This window comes from Calidris pugnax, unplaced genomic scaffold (genome assembly GCF_001431845.1).
Source record: "Calidris pugnax isolate Ruff unplaced genomic scaffold, ASM143184v1 scaffold91, whole genome shotgun sequence".
Taxonomy (NCBI): Eukaryota; Metazoa; Chordata; class Aves; order Charadriiformes; family Scolopacidae; genus Calidris; species Calidris pugnax.
In genome coordinates, this window is record NW_015090898.1 from 288,839 (window position 1) to 303,502 (window position 14,664).

The 14,664-nt window shown below is 54.7% G+C and overlaps 1 protein-coding gene across 1 annotated transcript in view; it reads left to right on the forward strand.

Annotated features, from left to right (window-relative positions):
• Positions 1-10,586, forward strand: part of PI16 (peptidase inhibitor 16) — an 11,450-nt gene extending 864 nt beyond the window's left edge. The window contains exons 2-9 of the mRNA XM_014948436.1: positions 1,733-1,997; positions 4,592-4,810; positions 5,699-5,808; positions 6,598-6,686; positions 7,088-7,221; positions 7,603-7,947; positions 8,047-8,824; positions 9,166-10,586. Coding sequence (XP_014803922.1) covers positions 1,733-1,997; positions 4,592-4,810; positions 5,699-5,808; positions 6,598-6,686; positions 7,088-7,221; positions 7,603-7,947; positions 8,047-8,824; positions 9,166-9,308 — 2,083 coding nt within the window. The 3' untranslated portion in view covers positions 9,309-10,586. The remainder of the gene's footprint in view (positions 1-1,732; positions 1,998-4,591; positions 4,811-5,698; positions 5,809-6,597; positions 6,687-7,087; positions 7,222-7,602; positions 7,948-8,046; positions 8,825-9,165) is intronic.
• Positions 10,587-14,664: the final 4,078 nt, after the last annotated feature.

Consider the following 14,664-nt stretch of genomic DNA (forward strand, 5'->3'; position numbering starts at 1 on the left):
GGAAGAACTTGTTTGGTGTGAGGGTGGTGAGAGCCTGGCCCAGGTTGCCCAGAGAAGCTGTGGCTGCCCCATCCCTGGAGGGGTTCAAGGCCAGGTTGGAGGGGGCTTGGAGCAACCTGGTGTGGTGGGAGGTGTCCCTGCCCAGGGCAGGGGGTGGCACTGGGTGGGCTTTAAGGTCCTTTCCCACCCAAACCCATTCTATGGTTCTATGATCTCCTGTGAGGCTTAGTCAGGATCCTGTAGTACCAGGGGCTACTTGGAGGCTGGCCCTTTGTCCCCACACCACGTTTGCAGAGAACAGGATGTGTGTTGAGGCCTTCTCAGCTGTGTTGCTCATAACCCAGGCCATGGCAACTTTAAGGTCTTTTTCCACTCTCCTGTGAGGCTTAGTCAGGATCCTGTAGTACCAGGGGCTACTTGGAGGCTGGCCCTTTGTCCCCACACCACGTTTGCAGAGAACAGGATGTGTGTTGAGGCCTTCTCAGCTGTGTTGCTCATAACCCAGGCCATGGCAAGTTGGTGAACAGGAGCTGGAGCCAGTGTTGGGCCTTTCTAGTTTTCTCCAGATCTCTGGAGACACAGCAGCAGAGCTTTGGAGGTGTCTCATGATGGAGATGGGTTTGCCTTGACCCAAATTCTGGTTCACCTTAGCAAGGAATGGGAACCTCTGGTTTGAGCGATGAGTTGGGGCAGGTTGTTGAGATATCAGCCTCAGCTCCTGCCGGCACAAATTGTACAGTTGAGGTAGACCCTGGACCTAATGAAGGAGAAGGTAATTTGAGGGCAGTATGAGAGTTGTTGTGGCAAGAGGGGAGATCAGCAATAGGAAAAATTGCCTGGGGAGCTGGGAGGGGAGAGGGGGAGGCAGAGAACTTGGGGACGATCTTGGCTCTGCTGAGCTGCCCACCCACGGGTCCTTCCTCCCCCGTGGTCCCCCCTGGAGCAGCGCTGGGCTGGGGCACCAGCCCAGAGGAGGAGGCTGGAGGGTCTCTGGAGGGTCTCTGCTGGGTGGTCTCCATGGTGGGGAGAATGGGGACACCTGATGCTGAGCCCTCGGGGTGCCTGCCCAGGGACGGAGCACAGCCCGTCCCCACAGGGCTAACAGCCCCCACCAGCCCTGAAGGGGCTCTAAGCCCTCAACTCCCCTTTTTTTGGGGCAGTTTCACCTCTGTATCCTGCCCTTCCTCTCCTGCTCACCCTTCTGATGGCACAGGGAAGGGCCATCAACCCTCTGCTTACCCCCTACTTCCCAGGGGGCTGGGGGAGCCCTGAGGGGGGACGTTCCCCAATTCTCTGCTGCTTTCTCCCCAGTGTGGGGCTGGATGAGGTGGGCTCTGCCCCCCAGCTGGGGAGTTCCTACGCTGTGAACCGCTCTCAGCCGTTGCATCTTGTTGCCTTCGTTTCGAGACGCAGCTGCATCAGGGGAGGAGGACCCCGGGGTAATCCAGGGCTTTGCTGGCTGCTTAGGGATTATTATTTATTATTATTATTGTAGTTTTAAGAGAAAAGGGGCTGGAGGTAGAAGAGAGGAGCCGTAACTGAGGGCTGAGGTGATGTCTGAGGGCTGGAGCAGCAGAGGCTTGGGATGAAAATGCCGATCCAGGGATTAGGAATCGGGCCCGGGGTCTGTCTCGGGGAGCAGACCCTGGGTTGGCACCGACCGCTTCTCCATCAGGGCTGATATGTGAGATGGGTGTGTTCCACGGGGCTCCGGGACTCTGCTCTAATAAAGAAATACGTTTCCTCCCCAATCTTCAAGCTGTTGGGTGTTCCTTGCTTTTGGGAGGTGCTTTAAATGTGACTGCCAGAGCCGTGGGCTGCTGAGAGCAGAAGCTGGCTGCACGATGCTGAGCTCGGGGCTTCCTCCCCTTCTCCTGTTCCTCACGGCTCTGGAGCAGAGCTGGTCCCTGAGCGATGAAGAAAAGAAGATAATCTTGGATGGGCACAATAAATACCGCTCCCAGGTCTCTCCTCCTGCTATGGACATGCTGAAGATGGTGAGTGGCTTTTATTGCAGGGGGATGTCAGAGGGTGTTTGTGTAGCACGAGCCTCTATCTTAATGCTGGGAGGGATCAGAGGTTTTTTTTAGGGGAGATGGAGCAATCCTTCTGGGGGGTTACAGCCTGGTGGTGTCAATGGAGGGGTTCCCTCAGTTGCCTCTCTCTAGAGGTGTTTCCTTTCACCTGTAGAGTTGCCTTTGGTTGGTTGTGGAAGTTCCTAAGTGTGATCTGAGTTCCCTGATGCTCCGTGTGGGAGCCCTGCAGGTCCCACTCAGGGGAGCACCCCTCCTGATGGGGAGCAAAGGCAGGTGAGACACCACCATGGGCTGGAGGGGGTGTTTGCTTCTGCAGGGCTTTTAGCTACAAGAGGGCATGTCAACTTTAAACATCACAACCAGGTCATTCAGTTATTGGGGCTCTCCATCGTGCTCCTGATCCCCTCCATGACTCGTGCGTGGCTCTTGGAGGTGAGGGATCCCCCCATTCTCCTTGGGGAAACTGAGTCAGGTTTCTACACCACCACGTGTAGCTGTAACGCAAGTTCTTGAGCTGGTGCTGCTTTTTGTCTTATTCGGACCCTTGATTTGATTAAAATTTGGCTATCGTGTTTTATCTTGCACCACGTGATCTTTTTCACTGTTTGCAATGCCCGAGGAGGAGGACAACAACTGTTTATGGTGGATAGTTGGAATCCTTTGCTCTTGTGGTCACAGTGTGCTTGGAGGAGACCTCTCTGCCTGGCCCAAAAGTTGCCCAGGCTGAATTAAACCTTCATGGGCTGGTAAATGGGAGCTTCCCAGGGAAATGAATCAAAAAGCAATATTCAGGCAGAGGAGGGCTGAGCGGTGCCTTCAGACCCAAAGGGGACAGAGCCAGAACCCCAAGCACTATGATCCCACAGACACCCACCAGAGTGGAGAAAAGTTGGAGAACGAGGAGTTTGGAGCCAAAGTCTTAGAGAAAGCCCCAGGGAAAGAATCTCTCAAGGTCCTTAAGCCAGTGGCAATTCTGACTGAAGCTCTGCTGGCAGATCAGAAGCTCTGAGATGCTCCCTGCTGCAGCCTTGCTTTATTTCTGCTTAAACGCCCCGGACCCGCTCGCAGCTTGGAGCCAAAGGCTTTGTTTTTAATTATTATTATTCTTTTTGAAGCACAACAACTGTTCAGCTTTTCAGCAGCCCTGACGGTTTCTTGGTAGAGGTTTTCCATGAGAAAAACCTCACCTCCCTCCTGGGATGTCTCCTTGGGCCGCCTTCGCCTCCCGGTTCACCTGCCGCGGTGGCACCGTGCCCGGCTGAGGTCACCCCACGCTTCTGTTTGGGACACGGCTCTGGTTGCTGTGGAAATAGTTAGGGGGTGTGGGGAGGGGGGATACGCAGCCTAAAGCCACTTTTCTTTTTTTTAATGAGGCAAATCCTGCAGGTGCTCCCTGTTTACGGAGCCCAGCTCCGTGCCAGAGGGGTGTGTGCTCCCCAAATTGGGGTTCCAGCCATCGCTCTCAGCCCGGCTTGAGGCCACGGTGGGAGGTTGACCATCATTTTGTGTCACCATCCAGATATTTCAGTGTTTACTTCCCCCCCTGAGTCCCTTGCGCTGCTGCTCAGGGGTCTGTCCACAACCCCCTCGATGCCCTGTGACATGTCCTGCTCCGTGGCCGTGCTCTGTCCCCTCTTTGGATCCATCCTTGGCTCCATTTGGGAAGGTCCCCCCCCTCAGGACCCGCCGTTTGCTGGGCTGCCTTCCAGCTCGCCGCAGGAGCCGCCGTCTCCATCAAATGGAGCAAGGATGGTCCAAACAGCTGCAGCGTAGGGTTGGACCCTGTGTGTCTCCCTCTGAGAAAACCTCTCCTCCTCCTCCTCCTCCTGCATATCAATGTGGCTCTGGGGGGATGAAGGCTGGTGGGCTCAGCTGGCAGTGGGGCCGCTCTGGAGGGGGCTCCTGGCAGCCACCAGCCACATCTCGGATCCAGGCAAATGGATGATGTTTCCCAAGAGTGTGTGCTCCCAGGCTCTGTGCCAGGGGAGATGTGTCCTGCTCTCCTCCCATCCCCACCCTGGTCACAGAGGGATGTCCCCTTCTGTGTGACCCAGGGTGAGTTTCCTCCCTTCCTCCATTCTAACCTCATGGTTTCTCCGCGCTGAGTTGAGGATGGTCCACCATGATGCTAGAGGTGCTCCAGGCGAGGGTTGTTTAGAGTTGTGCTGATGCACTGACCTTCCCTGGTTTGACCTGTAAGCTCAGGTTTGGGTTGTACTGGGACTGACTCAGGAGCTCCCTTCTCCTGAGGACTTCTCAGAGGACACTCAGAGAGTCCCACGTTTGAATTCTACCCATAAGCTGTGGCTGCCCCATCCCTGGAGGGGTTCAAGGGCAGGTTGGAGGGGGCTTGGAGCAACCTGGTCTGGTGGGAGGTGTCCCTGCCCAGGGCAGGGGGTTGGAACTTGATGATCTTTAAGGTCCCTTCCAACCCAAAGCATTCTGTGACTCTGTGAAGTTGTGGTCAGAGAGCCCAGGGGTCCTTGGTACGTGTCCTTGCATATGTTGGAGAGCCCGGTGTCCCTCTCTGGATGCTGACACCAAGCTCCTTCCAGACCTGGGACACGGAGCTGGAGGCCTTTGCTCAAGCCTACGCGGAGAAATGCATCTGGGACCACAACAAGGAGAGGGGCCGACGAGGGGAAAATCTCTTTGCTATGGCCCCAACCTTGGACCTGGAGTTCGCCGTGGAAGACTGGAACGCGGAGGAGAAATACTACAACCTGACGACTACCACGTGTGTCCCTGGGCAGATGTGTGGCCACTACACCCAGGTACAGAGCTGGTGGGGTGGAGGGATGGGGTTCTTGGGAAAGGAGCTGTACCAAAGCCCCAGCTCCTCCCAGAATCTTTGCAAAGACTGGGGAACCAGGTAGGAATCACAGTGATATGGTGTCAACCATGACCAGCCTTTTTGGAGAAGACCTCTTTTAAAGAAGCTCTGCAGCCCTTTGTTGGCTCCTCAGCAGAGCTGGGTTCCAGCAGGTCTTAGGCAGAGATAGGAGGTCTCGGTGTTTCTTCACAGCTTGGGTTGGGAGCAAGGAAGACTGGAGAAGGTAGTGGTAAATATGAGGATGGATGGATGGATGGATGGAAGGTTCCAGAACCAAAGCCAAGATGGTGATGCTCTACCTGGGTGGACTCTGTGGTAGAAAAGCTTGGATAAGTGGGTTACAGCCTGAGGTTGGGAAGGTGGCCCAGACAGGGGCAAGGGGACAGGACCTTGGATGCTAAAGCAAGGTGGGGATGTGGGGCACAGAATAGGGATGAGGGGGGCATTGGTGTGGTGGCAGAGCAGCCTTCAAGGCCAGGGCCACTGGGTGCTAAAGCAAGGTGGGGATGTGGGATGTGGGGCACAGAATAGGGATGAGGGGGACATTAGTGTGGTGACAGAGCAGCCTTCAAGGCCAGGGCCAGATTTCCAACAGGGCATCTGCCTTCACCCAATCCCCTCACCTTCAGCCCTGGTCTTTGCCGTAGGTGGTCTGGGCAAGCACGCATCAGATCGGCTGCGGGTCAAAGTTTTGCGAGAAGATCGAAGGAATTGAAACAGAGGGGCATTGGTGTGGTGGCAGAGCAGCCTTCAAGGCCAGGGCCAGATTTCCAACAGGGCATCTGCCTTCACCCAGTCCCCTCACCTTCAGCCCTGGTCTTTGCCGTAGGTGGTCTGGGCAAGCACGCATCAGATCGGCTGCGGGTCAAAGTTTTGCGAGAAGATCGAAGGAATTGAAACAGAGGACATGTACCTCCTCGTTTGCAACTATTATCCCCCGTAAGTCCCACGGCTCACAGGGCTTGGTGTATCTTGGTGGGGTTCCTGTGCTGGAAACGTCCTTCCTTCAGTCCCTGCAGCAGAGCAGGGTTTGGCCTTCTCCAGAAAGAAAGGAAAAGCAATTCCAAGAAAGGCCTTTGTTATCTTGGGTTGGTCACAAAGGAAGGAAGGGTTGTCTGGTGATCCTTGCCCGTGATTGTGATCGCCGAGGTCTGGTCCAGCTCCTGGCACAGACCCGGGGAGGGAGCACCCCCCCGAGAGCCACCCAAGGCTGATGCTGAGGGTACAACCCACAGCTCCCTGCTCCGTGCCTTGTTCTTCCCCACCAGCAGCAGTGGTCACCTGGGGTGGAGAAGGACGTTTGGCCCAGCAGGAAGGGTTGGACGTGGGAGGAGAGGTGGGTACCCACTTGCACCCCACTTGGGGACCACTTGCTTGGAGCTGGTGAGGCCCACAAGAGCGGCCAGTCACTGCAGAGTTTCTTGGGGGTCTGGTGATTTTGTCTCCTTTTTGTTCCCACCCCAATGCCCATCAATAGCTCGGTTCTAGGGGGTGGTGAAGGATCTGGTCCATGGAGCCGAGCTGTCTCCACCAGTTTTGGCAGCCTTGGGGTCAGGCCGTTGAGCAAGCAGCACTGAGTGTCTGTAGCAGGAGACCAAGGCCTGGTTTTTCCATTAATCCTGAGTTTTTCCTTGGCTGGGATGTTCCCATTGAATCAGACCCCCTCAGTGGGATGGGTGTTTCCCCCTCTCCTCACACCTTCTGTTTCTTGGTGTCTTCTGCTTCCAGGGGTAATATGAAAGGCCGAAAGCCCTACAAGGAAGGACCCTCCTGCTCGCAGTGTCCTGAGGGCAGAGTCTGTGTCAACTCCCTGTGTGGTAAGTGCTGCGAAGGGGCACGTGTCCCTTGACTCAGCCCCCTGGGTTGGGGTCCAAGCTCTCAACCTTCCTGGAGCTCTCAGGAAGAAGCCCTGGACCAGCAGTTCCAGGGTTGGGCCATGACACACCAGGCGTGATGGCAGCCCCTAAGCTGCCTCAAGATGAGGAGGATCAAACAAGGACCTTATGGCCCCTTTAGCCAGCAATTGTTCCCCATGAGGATGCCCCTTGAGGGGCAGGAGGTTGCGTGAGGCAGATGAGGTGTCTCCAGGTTGGGAATCCCAGAGTAGGGGATGGCCCAGAGTGACCTAAGAGGGGTCAGCTGTTGCTTCACCCTCCAGTGGGATCTGTTGAGGTCCCTGCTCCAGCCCTAACCCACGGCACTTTTCATCTCTTACCAGAACCCACTGTAGAAGAGACCACTCCAGCCCCTGTGACAACAAAGGCAAGCCCATCCACCCCAACCACAGCCATGCCAAAACCCACAACACCAGTACCCACCACGACCACAGCCAAACCAGAGCCCACAACACCAGTGCCCACCACAGCCAAACCAGAGCCCACAACACCAGAGCCCACGACACCAGTGCCCACCACAACCACAGCCAAACCAGAGCCCACAACACCAGTGCCCACCACGGCCAAACCAGAACCCACAACACCAGTGCCCACCACGACCACGGCCAAACCAGAACCCACGACACCCGTGCCCACCACGGCCAAACCAGAACCCACAACACCAGTGCCCACCACAACGATGGCCAAACCAGAACCCACAACACCAGTGCCCACCACAACCACAGCCAAACCAGAACCCACAACACCAGTGCCCACCACAGCCAAGCCCAAACCCACCACCACGCTCCCCACCACAGCCAAGCCACCACCCACAGCCACGCTCCCCACCACAGCCAAGCCCAAACCTGCAACACTAGTACCCATCACAATGACAGCAAAGCCAAAACCAGCCACCACACTCCCAACAATCCCAGCCAAGCCAAAACCCACCATGCCAGCACCCACCACCACTACTGCCAAACCAAAGCCCACCATGCTAACAACCACCATGCCAAAACCCACCACAACAACCACTACCACTAAGTCAACACCCACCACACCAGAACCCACAACTACCACTACCAAGCCAACACCCACCACCCCAAAACCCACCACAACAGCCAAGCCAACACCCACCACCCCAAAACCCACCACAACTACCACTACGGCCATGCCAACACCCGCCACACCAAAACCCACCACAATAGCTAAGCCAGCACCCCCCACCACTACCACTACGGCCAAGCCAGCACCCACCACCCCAAAACCCACCATAACAGCCAAGCCAGCACCCACCACAAACACCACAACGGCCAAGCCAGCACCCACCACCCCAAAATCCACCACAACCACCGCTACAGGCAAGCCAACACCCACCACTATGGCCAAACCAGCACCCACCACACCAAAACCCATCACCACCACCACAACAGCCAAGCCAGCACCCACCACACCAAAACCCACCACAACTGTGGCTAAGCCAAAACCTGCCACCTCCAAGCCAACACCCACCACACCAACACCTACCACCACTACAGCCAAGCCAACACCTGCCTTTACAGCATCAGCAAAGCCAAAACTCACCACTACAACATCAGCACCTACTACAACAGCAAAGACAGAGCCGAAAATTGCCACAACCACAAAGCCAGAACCCACTGAAACAGAAAGACATGATCCTACAGAGGCAACTGGCCTAACTCTTTCCTTTGAGCCCACGTTAGACCTGGATTATAAAGTATCTCCAGAAGTAGAGGTAGACACTGGAGAGCCTGTTAGTCCCTCAACTACAGAGGATCCAGCCTTGTTAGAAAGTGTGGGCACAGCCTTCAGCCCCAGATCAGTCCCGGGAACAGATAAAGGTGTCAAAGAGGATGGAAAAGAGAAATCAGCCTTTTCCAGTCCATCTCCATCCCTCAGCCAAATAGTTCCAGAGTCCAAGTTAGGTTTCAATAAAACTGAGCTCATAATCCCCTCAAAGTCAGTGGTCTTCAGCCCTGAAGAGCCCACCTTCTTGCGCTTAACATCATCTTCCAAAGAAAAAAAAGGGAAGAGCCCTGCTTTCCAGACCTCCCTCTCAGGTAAGAAACTTGTGGAGTCTGTCCTGGCATGGACACTCAGATGTTCAGTGATCCCCAAGCAGCATGGAGAGCGCTTGGGAGGAACCAGTATCGAGCTGGTCCTTGGGATCCTCCTCTTGTATGTGGCACCAACCCTTCTCCTCACTCTTTCCTCTAGCACTGAAGGGGGCCAGTTGGATGTCTTGTGTGTGAAGCATGGGTTTGTTTCCAGCCTGCTCCCCGTTAACCCACCAGCTCTGTCACGCCTCGTGGTGTCTTGGTGCACGTCACCTGCATGAGCGGGAGTTTCTCTTTTGCCCAGATCTTCCCTTCTAACTCCATGTTTTCTTCTCTTCTGCCAGCAGGTGCCCTGGACACTGAGGAACTGGAGGCAAACTCAGACCAGAAAAGCATGGATCAGCCCACAGCTGGAGCCCCCAGTACCTCCTTGGGGCTTTCACTCTTCCTCCTACCTGGTGTCATCCTGGTGGCCCTTCTGCTTTGAATGGTCTTTCTCAGCTGTCCCTGCACCAGTCACCAAGGCTTCTTCAGCACTGGTTGTTCCACAACCCTGGTAGGCTTGGGAGACACCATGGATGATTCAGGTTGACGTGCTCTCTTCTTACGCTGCCTTATTTGCTCCGACCCCGACGAGCCCAGGGCAGCTGGCAGTCCCATGGAAACTTGGTCCCCTTCCTGAGGAGACCCAAGGGCAGGAGGGTGTCTGCCATAATGCTGGTGACCTTGGACGCTTCTCCTTTCTTCCTGGCCAGCCTGGGCTTCTGGTCCCATTTCCAAACTGGAGGTGATGAGCTGTCCCACCCACCTGTGTGGCTGGCGGGCCCCGCCGCACCGAGTCCCCGAGGAAAGCCGAATGGCTTGGAAAACCAAGTGGGGATGAGACGTGGTCGTTGGTTTTGGCGTTTGTAGATGAGATGTGGTGGGGGGGGGTTGGCATTTGTCAGGACAAGTTTCTAACAAAAATGCGCTTTCCCCCTCTTGATGTGTTTGTCTCCATTTTGGAGAAGTTTCTTCCTTCCATGTCCAAGAAGAGCGGCTTTTTTTCCTCCCACAGGAGGGGATTTCTACTTCCTTCCTGGTTCTGGTACAGCTGTGGCCAGAACTACCCAGATCTGCTCCTTTCTCCTCCTCATGCCTCTGCAACCCTTCCTCCTCCCTTCATCCTCCTCTCTGCCGCCTGTACCCATTCCACAGTTAGTCCATTGCCATGACCTGACTTTACGCGTGTGCCTGCACCCGTGTGCGCGCACAGAAGAAAAACCCTCAGTGTTAAAGAGGCTCCTTCATCCAGCTTCCTTCTGCATGGCTTCCTTCTTTGCATAACTTAAGTGTAGTTGAATTTAGATCCCGATCCCAGTTGATGTATATTTTGCGTGTGGTGGAACCTGGTCCAGGAGAAACAAGTCATCGCGTGCACTGGTACAAACTGAGCTCCAGAGAGCCAAGTGGAGGATGTTAGAGGTTACTGGTGGTTCCAGGACTTGTTGGAGGAGCGATTTGGTTGTCTGGGACACTGTGTGTTTTATTCCTCCATGTCCTTCACCTGAGGTTTCCCAAAAAGGTGTGTTGAATAAGCGACAAGCTTTGCAGAGCGGTGGAAGGGACTAGGAGACATAGTCCCTCCTCTGGCTGGAGCATCCTTTGGTTTCTTAAACAGAGGAGGTGGAGAATGACCTAAAGACCAATACTCGTGTCTTCCCCTGTGACGCTGTGTCCTGTGCATCCCTAGAACGTGCACTGAATAAATCCTGTTGTGAAAGTCTCTTGTGGGGCGTGCGGTGTCTCCCTGGGGGACCTGGAGGCCGAGGGTCTGCATATTCCATCTGTAAATCCCTCCTGATGGTGTCCTTAGATGGAACTGCTAAAAGACAACGTGGCTCCTGGGGTTGCTGAAGGGGTTTTGGTTTTTTTTTGGCTTCCCAAAAGCATCCGGGGGCTGGTTTTCACAAGGTTGCAACATTCATATTTTTAAGCCCGTGCAAAAGCAGCAGGAGGAGGAGACTGAGGATGACGTAGGGAATATTCCCCGAGTGCAGAGCAAAAATGTGTCCCCACCAGGAATGCTCAGGCAAGGAAAGCGAGAGGAAGAGAGCTCGGAGCAAAAAAAAAAAAGATCAAAACTGGGGCTGAAGCCCTTCTGTTTTGAGAGACCCAGCAGCCACCCTCTCCCCACCCCCAAACACGGACTTTTTAATCTTTGCAGCAAAGAAAGAAGTTGAATGCGAGCGTGTGTCCCCAGATCCTGTGTTTCTGCAGCATTTTCACTGCAGAACGTCACCAGCACGGGGAAGAAAAGGGACAAACTCACAGCACAGGAGCCACGCTGGGGTCAGACCTTTGCTTTTGGCTTTTTTCCCCCGTCCTTCTGCCCCTGCGGCTCCACGTTTCCCTTCTCCCCCCAAACCCTGCTGCTGCGGGAGCCCAGCGGATCCAGTTCTCTGGCAGGAAAACCAGCTGCCGTCGGGGTTGTTTCAGGTCACGGTCACGGCCGTCCCTGCTGGAGGGTGACCGGCAGATGGCGGTGGGAGAGACACCGCAGAGAACTGGGCAGCCCCCAACTCGCTACGCGGAACCCTGCCGAGAGGCCAGGGCTTTATTTAATCACAACCCTCGGATGTAGTTAAGGATCAGATTAAAAATAACCCTCCTGCCCAGGTGCCGTGGCTGCTTTAGGCTCTTGTTACGGGCTGAGATCCTCCTGCCGAGCTGCTTTTGGGGGAAAAAAAAGCCAGTTTGGGGTTAGGAAGAATAGAAAAACATCTATTTCTATGCTGTATTTCTACAGGGAGCGGCTGTTGTAAGGGGGGCACTTCATGACCCTGACTGGTTTTGCGTCAGGGTGAAGGGGACTGTGGCATTAAATTCCCTGTAAGCAATAAAAGGAGCAGAAAAGCATTTCTCCTCCCAGCAAAAAAACCAGGGCATTTGGTCAACACCTGATTTTTTGCAACACTGGATCCCCCCCCCCCTGCTGGGAGCCGTGATGGGGGTGGGAGCAGTGGTGCTGCTGATTAACAGCGTTAATAGCAGAAGCCCATCAACATAATTCTAGGATTTAAATATTTTTATCAGGATTTGGGGGCTAGTGCCCCTTCTTAAAAACTGTTGAGTTTTGTTTTCTGTAAGGGTTTGACTTCTGGAGACACGTGGTTGTGCAGGGACCTATTTAGAGAGTTCCTTGTAACAGAAAACTTAAAACCAGAGAGTAAATCCCCTTCCCCCCCCCACCCCAGGACCAGGGGCTGAGCCCTGCCACCACGGGCATTCGGGTTGGGTTGATTTAATCCTAAATTAGAGGGATTTAGGGAAGGAGACCGCATGGCAGGGATAGGATATGGCACACAGAGAGGACACAAATCACTCAAGGGATAATTTTGCAGCATTTCCACTCCATTTCTGGGGTTGGCATGAGGGATGGAGGCTCTGGCATCGGGGTGACATGACAGGCAGCTTCTTGAGGGGGGGAAGGGAGCCAAGACCCTGGCAAAGATGCTTCTGGGCCCTGGCAGCCCCACAGTGTGGTGGGAGGAGGCACTTAAAACCATCAGCTGTGGTCAGTTGAGCTAAAATCATGGGGTTTGTGGTGTTTCTAAGGCTTGGCTGCTGCATTAGCCCCACCTGCCTGGTTCCTCCCCAAACCTCAGGCCCCGTTTCCCAGCAGGGAGAGGGATGTCCCTGCTGCAGGTTGAGAAGCTGCTGAGCAACGTGCTCCTGAAGCTCCCCTGGACACGGTGAGTGGGAAGGGTTGGGGCACGTAAGTGCTCCATCTGGGGGGACCTGTAACTGGGGACGTGCCATGGGTAGGTCCAACCAGCTGCCCAGTGTTCCCTCTGGGTATCTGGCCTGAAAGTGCTCTCCATCCCCCAGTGTCCCCAGAGGTCCCACCTTTCTCCTTCTTGTCTCCTGGCTGGCTTTTTGCCTGGGTGCTGAGACGTCCCTGGGTGTCCTGGAGTTAGCCAGGTGTCCCCAGTATCCGTAGTTACAAGCTCAAACAAGCTGCCAACCCTCCTCCTGGGCAGAGGCTGCCCTTTCCCAAATACCAGGAAGCGATAGAGAAAGTAAACGTTGCCTTGGCAGGTTTCTGAGCCCTAGTTGTGATTTATTGGAGACGAGGTGATGGGTTAGTGGAGCCTGGAAGTCCCAATGTTCTCCCATTGCTGGTATCAGAGCTATAAATAAGTTTATAGTGAGGGCTCTCCAAGCCCAACCTGCAGCCCTTGAGCTGACCGAGGGTGAGGAAGAGGCTCAGGGCTTCGGGACAGGACCAGGGTTGGCCCAGGAGAGCACCTACCCACAGCCCAAATGGATGGTCTCTGCTCCCACCCCCATCTGCCCCACATCCTCGCTGTGTCCTGGCTGTGGCTTCCCCTTCCACACTCAGGATTTTGGTCAAACGGAGAACTTGGTCAGTGACTCACCGTCAGGAACGCTGGCCACCTCTCCAGAGGTCCCAATTCACCAGCCAAGCTCACTTCAAGGCAGTAAAAAGACATTGGTGTTTTGTTTTGTTTTGCTTTAAAAAGTCAAACCAAGTTTATTTTCACAAGAGAATATCTCCAGTAATATTTTATTCATGGCTTCCAGCTCACGCGGTTTCACTGCTTGAGTTTCTCTGCATTAACATCCGTGCAATGGAGAGGGACTGAACCAAATTCCTCTGGGACACACGGGATTAGTTCTTTTCCAGGGGATACCTCTTAAATACAAAGTGGCTGTGGTGCTCCGTTCCCATGCTTGGGGTGCTATTTTGGTACCTTCCAAGCAATTTGTGGGCAGGAGTCCTGCCCCTCAGCGAGCAGCGAGAGGATAATAACGCATCTGAGAAGGACCAGGCTGTAGTTTTGCACAGCGAGTCGCCGGGATGGCTGAAGAGCCAGATTTATGGCGATGGGATTGCATTCCTTTGCTGCTCGACGCTGCGGCATCCCCACCCACCAGTTGTGGCCCAGCCTGAGGAAATCACATCCCTGTTTCTCGCTGGAGCTACGCCCCATCCCAAGAAGCAGAGGAGCCCTTAACCATGCTGCTTCATTTTTGGGGAGCCCCATGGCCACGCCAGCCAGGTCTCTGGGTCTCCCTGTGAGTGGTGGAATTTGAGGGCTCAGATTCCTTTTGACAGCTCTCTTCCTCCCATTTCATCTGAGAAGATGTGCTCTGCTTGCCCCTGCCCAACATCCCGGATCTCCTGTGTCTCCCTGACAGGGAGATGGGGGTGATAATGGCCCGAGATGTCCTTCAGTCATGAAGAACCCATCCAGCCCCTCATCGTGTGGTCCTGAGCCTACTTACTGCGGAACGGGGCAGAGGGACAGGCCCATCTGCTCCTAAGAAAGAGAAGAAATAGCAATTCCCCATCCCGTGACCAGTGCCAGAGCTCTGAAGGTTGCTGTCTTCTCCGACACCTCCTGTCAGAGGGCAGTGCTACCTGCCTGGGAGAACCCAAAAGGACTAGGACTCGCTCCCTTTGGCTCATGTCTCTCCCTGGCCTGTCTCCCCTCCAGGACAGGGTGTTAATTGGAATCGTTGGCTTATTCTATGTAAATACACAGGAACCCTAATCTCCTCGCCGGGGTTTGCATATGAGGGAGTAAGGTTGATATGGATTATCAAACCAGACCCGCCCTCTGACTCTATACCACGGGAGAGCTGGGGCCTTGGCCAAAACAGAATGTACTTCCTGAGCAGGGGCCAAGCAGCCAAATCTGAGCAGCTCCCAGGGCTTCGAGTCCACAGGCTGACCTTGCTCCTGGATCTAGTTCTTAACCCAAGCTTCGGAATTAGGTGCAAAAAAAGCTTAAATCACAAGCTCAGATCTATCCTCTTTGGACCAAAGTATCTGC